The 13743-nt window shown below is 46.7% G+C and overlaps 1 protein-coding gene and 5 non-coding genes across 6 annotated transcripts; all 6 read right to left on the bottom strand.

The window, feature by feature from the left end:
- On the bottom strand, nucleotides 1-5390 carry NOP56 (NOP56 ribonucleoprotein). The gene is made up of 12 exons (XM_060031109.1): nucleotides 5367-5390; nucleotides 5135-5224; nucleotides 4566-4680; nucleotides 3823-3984; nucleotides 3467-3665; nucleotides 2910-3097; nucleotides 2677-2828; nucleotides 2396-2496; nucleotides 1883-2031; nucleotides 1545-1666; nucleotides 1223-1360; nucleotides 1-453 (listed from the first exon to the last, which is right to left on the bottom strand). The coding sequence occupies exons 1-12, from the start codon at nucleotides 5367-5369 to the stop codon at nucleotides 85-87; spliced, it is 1788 nt and encodes a 595-aa protein (XP_059887092.1). The 5' UTR covers nucleotides 5370-5390; the 3' UTR covers nucleotides 1-84.
- LOC132439031 (small nucleolar RNA SNORD57) lies at nucleotides 1430-1500 on the bottom strand. The gene has a single exon (XR_009522266.1). It is a non-coding gene; the product is annotated as a small nucleolar RNA SNORD57 (small nucleolar RNA).
- LOC132439032 (small nucleolar RNA SNORD56) lies at nucleotides 1754-1825 on the bottom strand. Its single transcript, XR_009522267.1, has one exon. It is a non-coding gene; the product is annotated as a small nucleolar RNA SNORD56 (small nucleolar RNA).
- LOC132439048 (small nucleolar RNA SNORD86) lies at nucleotides 2248-2333 on the bottom strand. Its single transcript, XR_009522280.1, has one exon. It is a non-coding gene; the product is annotated as a small nucleolar RNA SNORD86 (small nucleolar RNA).
- LOC132439041 (small nucleolar RNA SNORA51) lies at nucleotides 3221-3352 on the bottom strand. The gene has a single exon (XR_009522275.1). It is a non-coding gene; the product is annotated as a small nucleolar RNA SNORA51 (small nucleolar RNA).
- On the bottom strand, nucleotides 4141-4208 carry LOC132439050 (small nucleolar RNA SNORD110). The gene has a single exon (XR_009522282.1). It is a non-coding gene; the product is annotated as a small nucleolar RNA SNORD110 (small nucleolar RNA).
- Nucleotides 5391-13743: the final 8353 nt, after the last annotated feature.

Raw genomic sequence — 13743 nt, 5'->3', positions numbered from 1 at the left:
AATTTGTTTTTATTTTTATTGGGCTATAGGGGATGGGCTGGGAAATATCTCTGTAAGTTATGCCCTACTAGGGAAATGTCCATTCTAATTTTCCTGGGATAGCTTTCGGAGCTTTTTCTTTTTCTTGGAGCTGCTGTTCTTGCTGGCAGCAGCCTCTTCAGGTCCACTGCTAAGAGGCTCCTCCTTGGCAGAGAATTTCCTCTTTTTCTTGGGGACCCTCTTGTTTCCTGACTCTTCAGGGTCACTATCTGGTTCCTCTTTGGGGAATGATTTCTTTCTCTTGGTAAGACTTCCACTGCCAGCTGTCTCTTCAAGATCACTAACCAGCTCCTCCTTGGGAAAAGATTTCTTTTTTTTGGGTTTGGAGGAGACAGATGGGTCTTCCATTCCATTCTCCTGAGGAGCCTCCTGGGGCTTTTGCTTTTTCTTCTTTTTGGGTCTTTCACTTGTCTCCTGATGGCAGAAAGGGAAAAATGGGCATGAAAGAGTGTCATCCATTGTATGAACACGCGCACACACCCCGTTAGAATTCCAGCTGTTAAGTACCCAGGGCAGAAAGACTGGTGGATAGAAATGGTGTTAAAATTGTCCAGTGTTTCTGGGATGATTTTTAAATTGTATGGCTCTAACTCTGGAAATGCATGTCAAAGGTGACACCCCCCCCCCGCCCCCCGGCCAATCACTTAGAAGGTAGGGAGAATACACAATTATCTAAACCCAATAAGTAATTTACAGAAAGCCCTACCATGCTGGTTGCAAAAGAATCATGACACCAAGTTCCAGAGTGGACCCTGAAACATTGGCAGACTGGGCACAACGACAATCCCAGGGAGAATGATTCTAACATAGCACACTGGAGCCCTCCCTGCCCTCAACCCCCAGTATGAAATGCTACCATTTCTAGATATGTCTGGGAACAAGCAGAGCAGGAATTTACACTACCCACAGTTGAGGACTCCTGGGAAGCAGCCAAGGACAAAACACACTAGCCCAGTGAACAGGTGTTGCTACAAACCAGCGCTCTGGGCTCTTGAGCGAGTTCTCTCAGCACCTATCTCCTTCCTATAGAATCAAGAGGTAGTTTTAGAGGTTTCAGATCCTTATTTCAGTCCAAAAGCCTGTATTCCAGACCTTGACTTGAGGTGGCATATCCTCTGTTCTGCTGTTTTCTGTCCTATGGCTTAAGATCTTCACCCAGGGGTAAGGGCTGTCTACTACTGACCTCACATTCCTCCAGAGTACTACTGCTGTTTTCTGAAGACGCCAGGGCAATCGCAGCCAGCCTTTTCTTTTCCTTCTTCAAGCGTTTCTTCTCCTGTTTCTCCAGCTTTCTAGTAATCTCAGCAGCCGCTTCCTCTGCCTGGCCAAAGAAAAGTGCTGAGAAGGCTTGAAGACCTCTGGTTCCCCAGGTCTCTCTCTTGGCTTTATTGGATCAGGCTCATTAAATCAGTTTTATGCCTCCACTCTACATGGTCAGGCTAAGACAGTTCATCAACTCCAACAGCCAGCTCTGGTTCTCCCCACCTGACCTGACCCAAACTGACCTGAACCATTGCCTCCTTCATGACATCCAGATTCTTTCGTGGAATCTCTCCAGTCTCATAGAAGGACAGCCGCTCCTCAACTTGTTCTCGAAGCTTCTCCCCAAATACACTGGTAGGTACCTCTGGATATGCATGTAAGTAAACATAGCACGTCAGTCTCTAAAGGGACAAACTACTCACCACCCCCAGTATTCCCTCTACCCTCAGCTTCACTCAGACCCAAAGTTATCAACACTCACTAGGTGAACTGCTGTTGACGAAAAATACTGCCATCATTGTAGAAGCTGCTAGGGTAGTCAGCCTCCCTCCCTCCCAACTGCCAACTTCCCCACCCATACCAGAGAAGCAATCGATTCGTGAGGCAATACTGCATTTGTTTGCCAGGTATCGTGAGATGCGGCCTTTGTTCTTGGCAGCTGCTCGGCCAATGAAGGTAGAGTGGAAAATGAGTCCATATTTTGGGGTGTTACCCCTTGTCTTCAGGGCTCTGGGAGAAGAATATTCAGCGGAGAGTTTTAAGATCAGAAATTTCAACCGCGTTAGCTAAGGCAGCGCCTCCCTTCCCCTCTTCCCCGTTTCCAGGTAAGCCTCAGGCCGGGATGGGTCTCTACCCCACCTCATGCCAAGCCACCACTCCCAGAGGCAGAGGGAAGGCATCCAATGTCGCTGACCTGGAAAGTTGGTCCCTGTGCTGGGCCCAGGGAATCACTCAGACACCAGGACTGGCCATCACCCCCATAGCAGAGGCCTGTACAGGTCAGGGAGCCCTGGTCAACCATCACCGTGATCCCCAAACAAGCAGTGGGCACCAGAAGTGGCACCTGAGTGTGGGCAGGTGCCCTCACTGGTACCTGAACAGGGCCTTTTCAGCCCCAAGGATCTGCACTGTGGATGCTGGATACTTGGCCAGATTGGTGAGACTGCCAGCGTGAGCAATGAGACGTGCACCTACCTGGAGAAGGATTCAAGGAATTAGAGAAGCTGGGATTGCCAACCTACCAACTGCATAATCCTGCTTCACCTCCTCCCCATCAAGTACAACTGAGGAAGATATGATGGGTCAGGACATACAGCAATACAAATATACATGGTAATTCCTTAATCCCCCATTTTTTGGTTTCCCATGACGCACCGCTTCCCCAATCAGGGCGGATAGGCTGGGGGCTACTTGGCTCATCTTGGATCGCAGGTAAGTGTGTAGGCTTTGGCGGTACTCTGACAAAGACACCACACGACTGGAGAAGCTCTCGATGTTTATCAAGTCAATGGCTGATATGTCCATGCCTAAGGGACATCAAGTATGAATGCAGGAGCCCAGTATTCAGAGCCCTGTACCTTATTTTGGCTGCCAAGCTCTATACTGACCCATGGAGGACCGCGAGGCATCCAGAATAGCCTTAGCCTTGGCTGCATCCATTGTCAGCTCCTCCAGCTTCTCCAACTTTTCTTCATTCAGCTCCCTTCGGTTTCCAATGAACTGAGCAAGGCGGCAGTATGTAGCATTGTCATTGATGATCTTTACCAGCTCAGGAAAGTGATATCCATACCACTCCCTGCAAAGAGCCACAATCACTCCATGGCCCAGCTGCCAAGTCTCAAAGCTATAGCCTCAGCCCTCTCCAGATCTACTCTTTGCCTGGAGGAAACCGGAACAAATCAGATCCAAAACCTCAACTCCATGTCCCCCCATTCACAATACAGACCAGGCAAAGGGCCTGGGCTGAGGTGTATATGAGGTGCGTTTACTCTGCCTCCTCTTTCTATACAGTCAGTGTAAGAACACAGCCTGTGGTAAGCACCAGGAGGCCCAGCTCCACCCCACGTGGTTCTACCCACAGGAGCCAGTCCTGATTTCAAGATTCAAAATTAGCTAAACCACAGACCCAAGACCTTGTTTCTAAGGGGTCACCCCTGCACTTTACCTGACACGCATGGAGAAGGTATTGATGTCCTTATCCAGCTGGTCCAGGAGGCTAATGGACTGGATAATCATATTGTCCACTCGGTTCACATTAAACTTAACTTTGGCACGAGAATAGCTGTGTCCCAGCCCCAGTTGGGCTTTACAAGCAGACAGATCAGTCAGACCCTTCACCAGGTTGTGGAAGTGCAGACGGACTCCTGGAGGAGGGCAACACTGTGAGCAAGGAAGGGCTGAGCTAGCTCCTGCACCCACGGGCACCAGCCAAGCAGGAGGGCTTCCAAAAAGCAACCTTAAGCCTAATGAGTTTCTAGACACCCCCACCCAGAATTCAAAAATGTCAATAGATGGTCTCACCTCGAAGGATCTCGGCTATGACACCTCCAGTCTGGCAGTTGTACCCTAACTCCTCTTGTATAGCAGCACCTATCTTGGGGTCCCCAACCCCCAGGAGCACTTTCTTCTTTTTGGATGGTAGGTGAGTCTCCAAGAGCAGGCGGAGGTCCTCATGAACAACACCTCAGGGCAAAGAACAGAGATCCCACTAACATGCTGAAGGATGCTTAAATTATAAAAAGGAATCCTGTCCCCTCAACTGATCACTGACAGACTGATCTTACGTTGGTCTTGCAGAGCATGCTAGGATGGTGTGCCTAGAGCCCTCCCCTTCAGGCTTTGCTCAGAGACATGGAGACATCAGTGATTATACTCAGGGGATTGACAGACTCAGGTCATCACTGCAAAGCCTGCATCAACCATGGGAGGAACACGACTCGGGCCCAATAACGTAAGTATAAAATACATTACTGAAAGCTTAAAAAACACCCTGGAGCACAACAGCATTTAGTACTGGATTTACCTTCTGGGACCAAACCTCTTTCTCTTGGGTTTTGGTATCCAAATCAATTGAACAAAGTAGCAGAAAACCACATTTGATTGGGTCTAGTATTATACCAGTCCCCCCACCCCAGCCAGATTTCATTTAGGAATCATTTATCACTACAGTGCCCACAAGAAATAAAGCCTACATCCTAGACTGTGCAATTTAAAAGGTTAACAGTAGCAGGTTATCTCCCTAAAATACTTAGTGGCAAACTCACCTTCAGACACAGCGTTGGCATTTTCCAAGGCAACCTGGGACGAGGAAAAGGGACAAAAAGCCACGAGACGAACGATGTTGTGGAACTTGCCCAGGTTCAGCACGCACTCCTCCACCTGGGGGAGAGAAAGACGATGAGTAGTTTCCTTCCCTCCCTCTTGCCTCTAGGGCGCAGTAAAGCAGCTGCAGGTCTGGACCAACCGAACACTTTAAAAATGAACGGATCACGGGCCCTAAATCCCGGTTCCGCTTCATCGGTACGGGGTGGAGTCCGGGAGACTTACTTTCTTATATTTTTGCATTTTTCATACAGAGTTTTATTTGCTCTTTACGCAAAAATGAAAATCTGCATTTTGTAGAGAGTGCACACAGATTCGAATGCGGGAGACTTAAATGCTTCTGACACGATTCTAATCACGAATGCAGGTAAGCACCCCCTGCTCTTGAGCTGTAGCGCACAGCGCACCCCCCAACGCGCGGCCGGCCACGTGGGAGCGCGCGGTGCATGCTGGGGCCCGCGCTGCCCGAGGGGCTGCGGCGCGGCCGGGAGAGCCCACCGCGTCCACTCACCTGCGGCAGCAGCAGGCTTATCTCCTCTACTTCCTTCAGCGCCAGCAGCGCGTAGCCAACCGCATGCTCGAAGAGCACGTGCAGCAGCACCTGGAAAAGGAGCCGGGGCGCGAGCGTCAGCGCGGCCCCCGCGTTCGCCTGGCTTCGATCCCCGGGCAGGCCCGGGCCCCGGCCAGAACCCAAGCCCAAACCATGGCCTCCGCCTCGCCGGCAACCCGCAACCACTCCTCACCATGGCGCTCGCTCCTGGCCCGGCTCGCACTGCGGCGAGCGGGTTCTGGAGCGCAGAACCAGGCTCCGGAGGCCGCGCCCCCGCGTCGTCGGCCAATCAGAGGCCGGGGACTGTACCTTTCCGCGCCTTCGGAGGGGGTTCGCCGGGGTGGTACGGCCCGCAGGGCTGGGGCGCAAGTGCGGACTAGCGGGCTTTTTCCGGCCTCGGCTGAGGCTTGGTTGCAGGGGACGCGCGGGGCCGAGGGGGCAAAACGGTTTGGAAAGGCTCTTTTCCGGATAACTGTCCAATCCCTCATGTTTTCATCCTGTAAATTACGGGCAGCAGAGCTCTGTGGAATCCGGGCTGGAGGCCCCCGCGCGGGCCGCGGCGATCCTTCCGGGCAGAAACTATTGCGGAGCCCACTGTCTTCAGCGCCGGGGATCTCTGGACCCAGGCGACCTCATGACCCCTTTCGGCCCCGCCGGGCACTGGGGACGACCCTGTCTGGAGCCCCGGGTCCGCGCGCCCTCCCCTCCTTACCGGAACGGAAGCGGGGCCTGGGGTGGGCTGGCGCAGACCCTGAGGCATCGTGATTCCTAGTGGCTGGCTTCGTGCTTTTAAATTGTTTTTTATTTCTTCTTAAAAATAAGGGCGTCAGACGCTGAAGTAAGAAAGAACGATGATCCCGCCTCTTCCTAGGTCGGTTTCTCGTTCCCTGCTTCTGCAGAACCCTGCTCCTTTTGCGGGGCCACGTGTCGCTCGCCCTAGTGCACGGCCCTAAATTCTTAACACCCGGTTAGCTCCGAGTGAACTGGAGCTGCTTCCGTGTCCTCGGGGCAGCTTTTGGGCACTCGGGCGACTATTTTGAAATTACTTTTGCTTTAATAATTAATATTAGAGTTATAAATCCAAATCCTGGTTACCCCAAAGTGGTATATATGCTGGTAAATTTAAAAGTAAGTCATCTTAAGGAGATTTTTTTATAACTTAAATTCCCACAGCTAACGTGCATTTATAATTTTAAGATATTTTCTTAAGCAGTTCAGTTATTTGATAAGATCCAATTACTGAGCTCACTCTTTTTTTGTAATTATTATTTATTTTATCTATTTATTTTTGGCTGCGTTGCGTCTCTGTTGCTGCGCACGGGCTTTCTCTAGTTGCAGAGAGCGGGGGCTACTCTTCGCGGTGCGTGGGCTTCTAATTGCGGTGGCTGCTCTTGTGGAGCATGGGCTCTGGCGTGCAGGCTTCAGTAGTTGTGGCACAAGGGCTCAGTAGTTGTGGCTCACGGGCTCTAGAGTGCAGGCTCAGTAGTTGTGGCGCATGGGGTTAGTTGCTCCGTGGCATGTGGGATCTTCCCAGGCCAGGGATCAAACCTGTGTCCCTTGCATTGGCAGGCAGATTCTTAACCACGGCACCACCAGGGAAGTCCCTGAGCACACTCTTAAAACCTAATAAACTTTACTTAATCTTAAATCTTAAAATCGCATAGTCTCAATATTGCTTGCAAATGTGCTTGAATTTTGTTACATGTATCCACTTACAGTCATGAGTCTGAATCAGTCACTCCATCTCACATTTTAAAATGGAATTGCAAAATTAATCTATTACATCAGAATATTAAATTTTCTTAAACATTATAATTACCAGATTAAATAGAAGTTTCCAAAATGTGATGGAAGGGCTTCCCTGGTGGCGCAGTGGTTAAGAATCAGCCTGCCAACACAGGGGACACAGGTTTGAGCCCTGGTCAGGGAAGATCCCACATTCCATGGAGCAGCTTAGCCCCCGTGCGCCAGAACTACTGAGCCTGCGCTCTAGAGCCTGTGAGCCACAACTACTGAGCCCACATGCCATAACTACTGAAGCCCACGCACTTAGAGCCCATGCTCCGCAACAAGAGAAGCCACCACAGTGAGAAGCCCGTGCACTGCAACGAACAGTGGCCCCCGCTCACTGCAACTAGAGAAAGCAGTTTGCAGAAATGAAGACCCAATGCAGCCAAAAATAAATAAATTTAAAAAAATGTAATGGAAAATGTTAATGCTATGACTGATTTACTTCGTACTTCTGTACTTAATCCTAAATATTCCTGGGGTTACAGGTGCTTATCTACTAAGGTAGGGGGTTTCAAAGGAGAAATTGAACTGGGATTGCAGAATTAATTTAGACATTCTTGGCCAGCATTAAAAAAGTAGGATGAAAGAATATATGAAATAATAATACATCACATAGAGTAAGGAGTATTGATTTATAAAACTTTTGTCTCAAACATACACATGTATACGTGTAAATATACACATATACATGTATATACAAATATATATACCATATATGTAAGTTATATAAATGCACACTTCTGTGGATTAAATACAGAAAGCCTGAGAGTCACTGAGCTGAAAGTTAACCAGAGTCATACTTTGACTTAGAGAGTCATACTTTGCTAACTTAGAGAGGTGGCTGAAGAAAAGTGCACTTCCACTAGTGAGGCAGAAAAGCTTTTGATTAGATGGGGACATGGTATAAACAGTAAGAATATTTCTTTGGCTTCTTTACCTCCCTCTACTAAACTATCTTCCCTGGTACTTCATAATCCTGACCTCCATGGGCATCTCTGTAGCATGTGATGTCAAAGACCATATCTCCCTTGCCTTTGGGCTGTTTGTTAGGTTCACCAAATTTGGGGATGATTTTTAAGCAGCAGTGAATATGAATGAGGCAGCAAACCTGGGTTCAGATCCCAGCTCTGCTACTTACAAAGTGACCTTATGTTAATTGCCCAACCTTCCTGAGTTTTCATTTCTTTTGCAGAATGAAGATGGAGGATTCATTCATCCTGTCAACAAACATTTTACTGAACATAGGCCAGGTGTGACAGAGGTGTGGTAGCTAGTATGTGACACAGATGTGGTACCTGGCATGTAGTAGGAACGAATGTTAGTGGACTTTCATCTTGTTCTTTTGTCCCCCTTATCAATAAATAGTGATACATTTTTTTATCACAATATTTCATTTTACCTATTCTCAGTTGAGTCTCAGTTCTCCCATCACTTCCCATAAAATCTACTAAAACCCCATTTTTTATACACCCAGCTGCTCTGATTCATTTCTATCATGTTAGCCATTAACTTGCACATGTAGACAGAACACCTCTAAACATTTGTTTCACACAGGAAACAGTTTTGCATTTCATTTTTCAACTTCCAGTGGCAGTAGATGGACAGTTTACTGATTAAATGTTGTTGGAACCTGTAAAATATGTTCAGTGTGTAAACTTGCCAGTTACTGTTATCTCAGTTGTTTCAGGTTTAAACGGGGTTGCTAAGAATCCTTCAGATTTCCTCTCTTCTTCAGGTCTTTTCAAAATTGCACTAGGGGGCTTTCCTGGTGGCGCAGTGGTTGAGAGTCTGCCTGCCGATGCAGGGGACACGGGTTCGTGCCCCGGTCTGGGAAGATCCCACATGCCGCAGAGCAGCTGGGCCCGTAAGCCATGGCCACTGAGCCTGCGCGTCTGGAGCCTGTGCTCCGCAACGGGAGAGGCCACAACAGTGAGAGGCCCGCGTACGGCAAAAAAAAAAAAAAAAAAATTGCACTAGGGTTTATGGGAGCATTCTCATACCCTAGTTGCAGGGGAAAAGGGGGGCTCAGTTCTCTGTGCTCAGGATCTCTGTGTCTCAGTTCTCTGTGCTCAGGATCTGGTGCTGTGTCTTGGGACCCCATCAATCCCTGCTATAAAATGGCTGCTTTGGACTGGCCCCTGGACCTGTGTACTTTGTCCTCTGAGACACACTGATCTCAGCCAGGTGCTTGAAATCTCTGAGCTCTGGGTCTCCTTATGTCAGGCCTCTACTGGTTCCATGCCATGTGGCACCAGTGTATTTCCTCACTGAGGCAGGCGTGGTCTTTGGGATCATCTGCCTGCCACTCGTAGGCTGAGAGGACCAGGCTCATTACCAGAGGAACTTTTATCCTAACCTTTCCCTCATGAATGCTCTATAAGCTTTCCTGTGTTGCACTGACCATTGCATTGGGGTGAGTGTGGGACCTCTGGAGCGAGGTCAGTAAACCATGACCCTGGGACCAAATCTGGCCTGTGGCTTGTTTTTGTAGGGCCTAAGAGCTAAGAATGATTTTCACATTTTTGAAGGGTTATAAAAAAAAAATTGTGACAGAGACTATATGTGGCCCACAAAGTCTAAAATATTTATGATCTGACCATTTATGCAAAAGGATTGCCAGTTCCTGTTCTTGAGGTATGCGGCTTCATCTGTGCCATGTTCGGGGAGCATGGCAGAAGAGAACAGATATTATATTTGTAGAAATGAAAAACTCGTTGAAATTTAAAAGAAATGCATCGATTCATTAGCAAATTAGGCATGGCTTAAGAAAGTATTAGTGAACTGGAAGATCTAACCAAATAATTTATCCAGAACGCTACAAAGAGAGATAAAGAGGTGAAAGAGCGATTAGGAGATATAGAATGTGGAATGAGAGAATCTAGCTTCTGTTCTGCCCAGAAAGCAGAAAGGATAAATAGGAGTGTATTAGTGAGGGTTCTCCAGAGAAACAGAAGCAATAGGATATAGCTATAGAAACAGATATAGATATAAATATAGATAAGAGATTTATTATAGGAATTGGCTCACATGGTTATGGAGGCCGAGAAGTTCCTTGGTCTGCAGGCTGCGAGCTGGATGATGTAATTAAGTTTGAGCCAGAAGGCCTGAGAATGGGGGTGGAGGCAGCTGATGTTACAAACCCAGGTCTGATACTGAAAGCCTGAGAACCCAGAGTGCCAATGTCTAAGGGGAGGAGGAAATGGATGTCTCAGCTCAAGCTGAGATGGAACTAATGTGCCCTTTCTTCACCTTTTGGCTCTGTTCTGGTGCTCAGCGGATTGGAGGATGACCACCCACGTTTGGGAGGGCCATCTGCTTTACTCAGTTCAATTCAGATGCTAATCTCTTCCAGGAGCACCCTCACAAACACACCCAGATATAGTGTTTTACCAGCTATCTGGGCATCCCTCAGCCCAGTCAAGTGTACAACATAAAATTAACCATCACCAGGAAGAACAATATTTGAAGAGCTGGTGGATGCAGTTTCCCCAGAACTGATGAAAAGCATGGATCCAAAGGTGCAGGAATGCATCTCAAGCAGGATAAATAAAAAGAAATCCAGGCTTTCACCCATTGTAATAAACCAGCAAAACACCAAGAACAAAGAGGTCTTGAAAGCATATTTTAAATTATTAATTCAAATTTATAATGGCCACAGATTATTCAGGATTTCTACTTTCTTGGACCATTTTTGTTATAGTTTTCTGGGAATTTGTTCATTTCATCTGTGCTTTCACATTTTATAGTATAGATTTGAATTGGAGAATTTTTTATGTTTTCTGCATCATCTGTAGTTGTGATTTTTTTTTATCCTTAATATTTATTTTTACTTTCTTTCCATCAGTCTTGTCAGAAAGTTTTTAATCTTATTACCATTTCAAACAATGAACTTTTGATTTTGTTGATTCTCTCTATTGTCTGTTTATTTTCTTTTAAATTAGTTTTTGCTCTTATATTTATTATTTCCTTTCTTCTACTTGTTTGGCTTTATTTTGCTGTTCTCTGTTTCATTTCTTAATATGAATGTTGGTTCATTGGTTTAAACTTTTCTCCTTCAATATGCATTTCCCTCTAAGTACTTCTTTAGCCGTATTCCGCAAATTTTGGCGTGCAATACTTTCATTATAATTCAATTCCAAATTTATTCTAGTTTCCATTATGATAGCTTCTATGACCCACACATTGTTTAGATGGGTGTTAAAGGTTGAAGTCTGCCTTGCTTTCCATTGCTGCTTTCTAAGCATTATTTCCTCCTCTTTTAGAAAATCCCCAGCCACCCATCACTGCCTGGTAGCATCCAATTTTGCACTGGAAAGGACACTACTTACTTTTTGGATGAGGAGGCAAGATGCTATTGATCAAAACAGTTTTGGGGTGCCACAAGCTGTTGCATTTCCTCACCTCAGATTTACTATCCTGATTGCATTGTTCCAGCTTCTGTCAATGTCAGACTAGTTCTTTAAGTTGCCAGTGTGGCCCTGACAGCTGGCATCATTTTATGTGTGTGAGGCCCAGGCGACTCATTTTAGTCTGCCGACACTTCACAGACAGGAAGATTGAACTGGTGGGGGTGGTGGGAGGGTGAGCAGAGAAATGAGCCCAAAGCTGCATCTATTCATCTTCTCAGAACCCAGACTAAGCAATGTAATTCAGCTGGTCTCTTTTGGGCCCCTGAGAACATAGGTATGTTTTGAGCTAGCAGGCACCTTGGAGACCATATGATCTAACATCCTCTTTTGTGGATGAGGAATCAGCTATAACTGTTAATGTTCAAGAAGCTACAGAATCAATTTTTCCATTCACCAAAAAAAAAAGGAGGGGGGGAGCTTCTCTGGTGGTCCAGTGGCTAAGACTCCACACTCCCAATGCAGGGGGCCCTGGTTTGATCACTGGTCAGGGAACTAGATCCCACATGATGCGCCTAGGAGTTTGCATGCCGCAGCTGAGGATCCCGCATACCACAGCTGAGGATCCCACATACTGCAACTAAAAGGTCCCACATGTCACAAGGAAGATCCTGCACACAGCAACAGAGATCTGCGTGCCGCAACTAAAACCCGACGCAGACAAATAAATAAATAAATACTAAAAAAAAAGTGAGTGTGAAGGTACTGTAAGTGTACTTAAAAAAAAACAGGTTTTGTGTGCCTATTGCATGCCAAGTATCTTTTTAGGTGCTGAGGGTACAGTTGTAAACAAAACCAAGTCCCTGCCACCATGGAGTTTACACCCTAGGGGAGACAGAAAATCAAGTAAATACGTAGGACATCAGGCTTTGGTACGTGTTAAGGAATGTTGCATTGTTTTATAGAGACCATTGGTGAAGAGGCGACATTTTGAGTAGAGAGCTTAAGCGGATAAACCATGCAGAGATCTGGGAGGATAATAAAAGCGGTAGTAGTACTAACCCACGACCTCTTCCTTCAGAGACGTCACTGAAGACTTCATCTTCAAGTGCTAAGATGTTTCACCGTGGGAGGCTGACCAGGGTTCCTGAGGAAGATTTCAGGGTCAGGAGGGAATTTAGGTATTCACAGAAGAATGTGTAGGTCATTTGGAGATGGAGGGTGGAAAGAGAGTGAAGGCAAGAGGTGTAAGATCCATTCTGGTCAGTAGTTGGACAAAAGACTAAAGGATCTAGCATGTAAGATCCAGGATGTAAGAAGCCTTGAATGAAAGCCAGGATGAGTGGCTTGGGTCTGATGAGACTCTTACTCTCCATAAAGCAGTGTTTGATTGGAGATTAGTTTGGAGGTGACGTACAAGACAGATTTCTCACCAAGTTCCAGCTGAGAAAATGTCCTGCACGGGCAGCAGGTCTGAAGCATGCTCCAGGCTCAGCTTTAAAAAGCCACATGGCAGATCTTCCCTGGTGGCGCAGTGGTTGAGAGTCCGCCTGCCGATGCAGGGGACATGGGTTCGTGCCCCGGTCCGGGAAGATTCCACATGCTGCGGAGCAGCTAGGCGCGTGAGCCATGGCCGCTGAGCCTGCGCGTCCAGAGCCTGTGCTCCGCAACAGGAGAGGCCACAACAGTGAGAGGTCCTCGTACAGCAAAAAAAAAAAAAAAAAAAAAAAAGCTATGTGGGTCTTTTCTTTTCTCTGTGTTCACCCATTGGGAAGGATAATACACTATAGCATCTCTTCCTCTTTTCTTTTGCCCAGCCTTTGGCTCACTGTGTCATTTTGGTATAAATTAACACAGAGTTTTTACTCTGGGCAACACTAATGGGGATCTATGGAAATGAATGTGCTATTTAAGTTCCAGGGACCAGGGAAAGTTTCAGGAAAGGACATTGCATGAAACAACCACAGGATGGCGGCACTTCACACTCACTTCGTGAATTTTTCACATCAAATTTCAAAGGCTTCTAGCAATTCCTAGGCCAAAGAAACCCTGCAACATTCTTTGGTAATGAGTTACACATATATGCAACATTTCCTCACAAAGACTCAGAAGAATGGGAAGCCTTCTAGGACGATCATTTAGGAGTACAGGGTAAAAGTTTTGATCAGTCATTGCTGCTTGTGTTCATAACCTGAGCCTGAGGATGTTTGATCTTATAATAATATGTGATAATATCTGTTATTTATGGAGCGCTTAGCCTAATGCTTGGCACTTAGTCTTACATGTGTCTGCTTGTTGAATCTTCACAACAGAGTTTAGAAGTTGGGTTTATATGGTTAATTCTCCAGACACAGTCAGTGATAGAGAGATCTGTATGATCTACATACCTCATCTGCCTGACTATGATGCTGGGCCTTTCTTTACATTTTCCAA

The sequence above is a fragment of the Delphinus delphis genome, chromosome 15, assembly GCF_949987515.2.
Source record: "Delphinus delphis chromosome 15, mDelDel1.2, whole genome shotgun sequence".
NCBI classification, from domain to species: domain Eukaryota; kingdom Metazoa; phylum Chordata; class Mammalia; order Artiodactyla; family Delphinidae; genus Delphinus; species Delphinus delphis.
Note: the sequence above shows the minus strand (reverse complement) of the source record. Positions and strands in the feature narration are given on the sequence as shown.

Bases quoted from the DNA above. Each gene is read 5' to 3' on its own strand.
- NOP56 (XM_060031109.1), bottom strand. The intron at 2,032-2,395 runs GTACCAGTGAGG...TTCTTCTCCCAG, and splicing joins GCTGAAAAGGCCCTGTTCAG to AGCCCTGAAGACAAGGGGTA. The intron at 454-1,222 runs GTCAGTAGTAGA...TTCTGCCATCAG, and splicing joins GTACTCTGGAGGAATGTGAG to GAGACAAGTGAAAGACCCAA.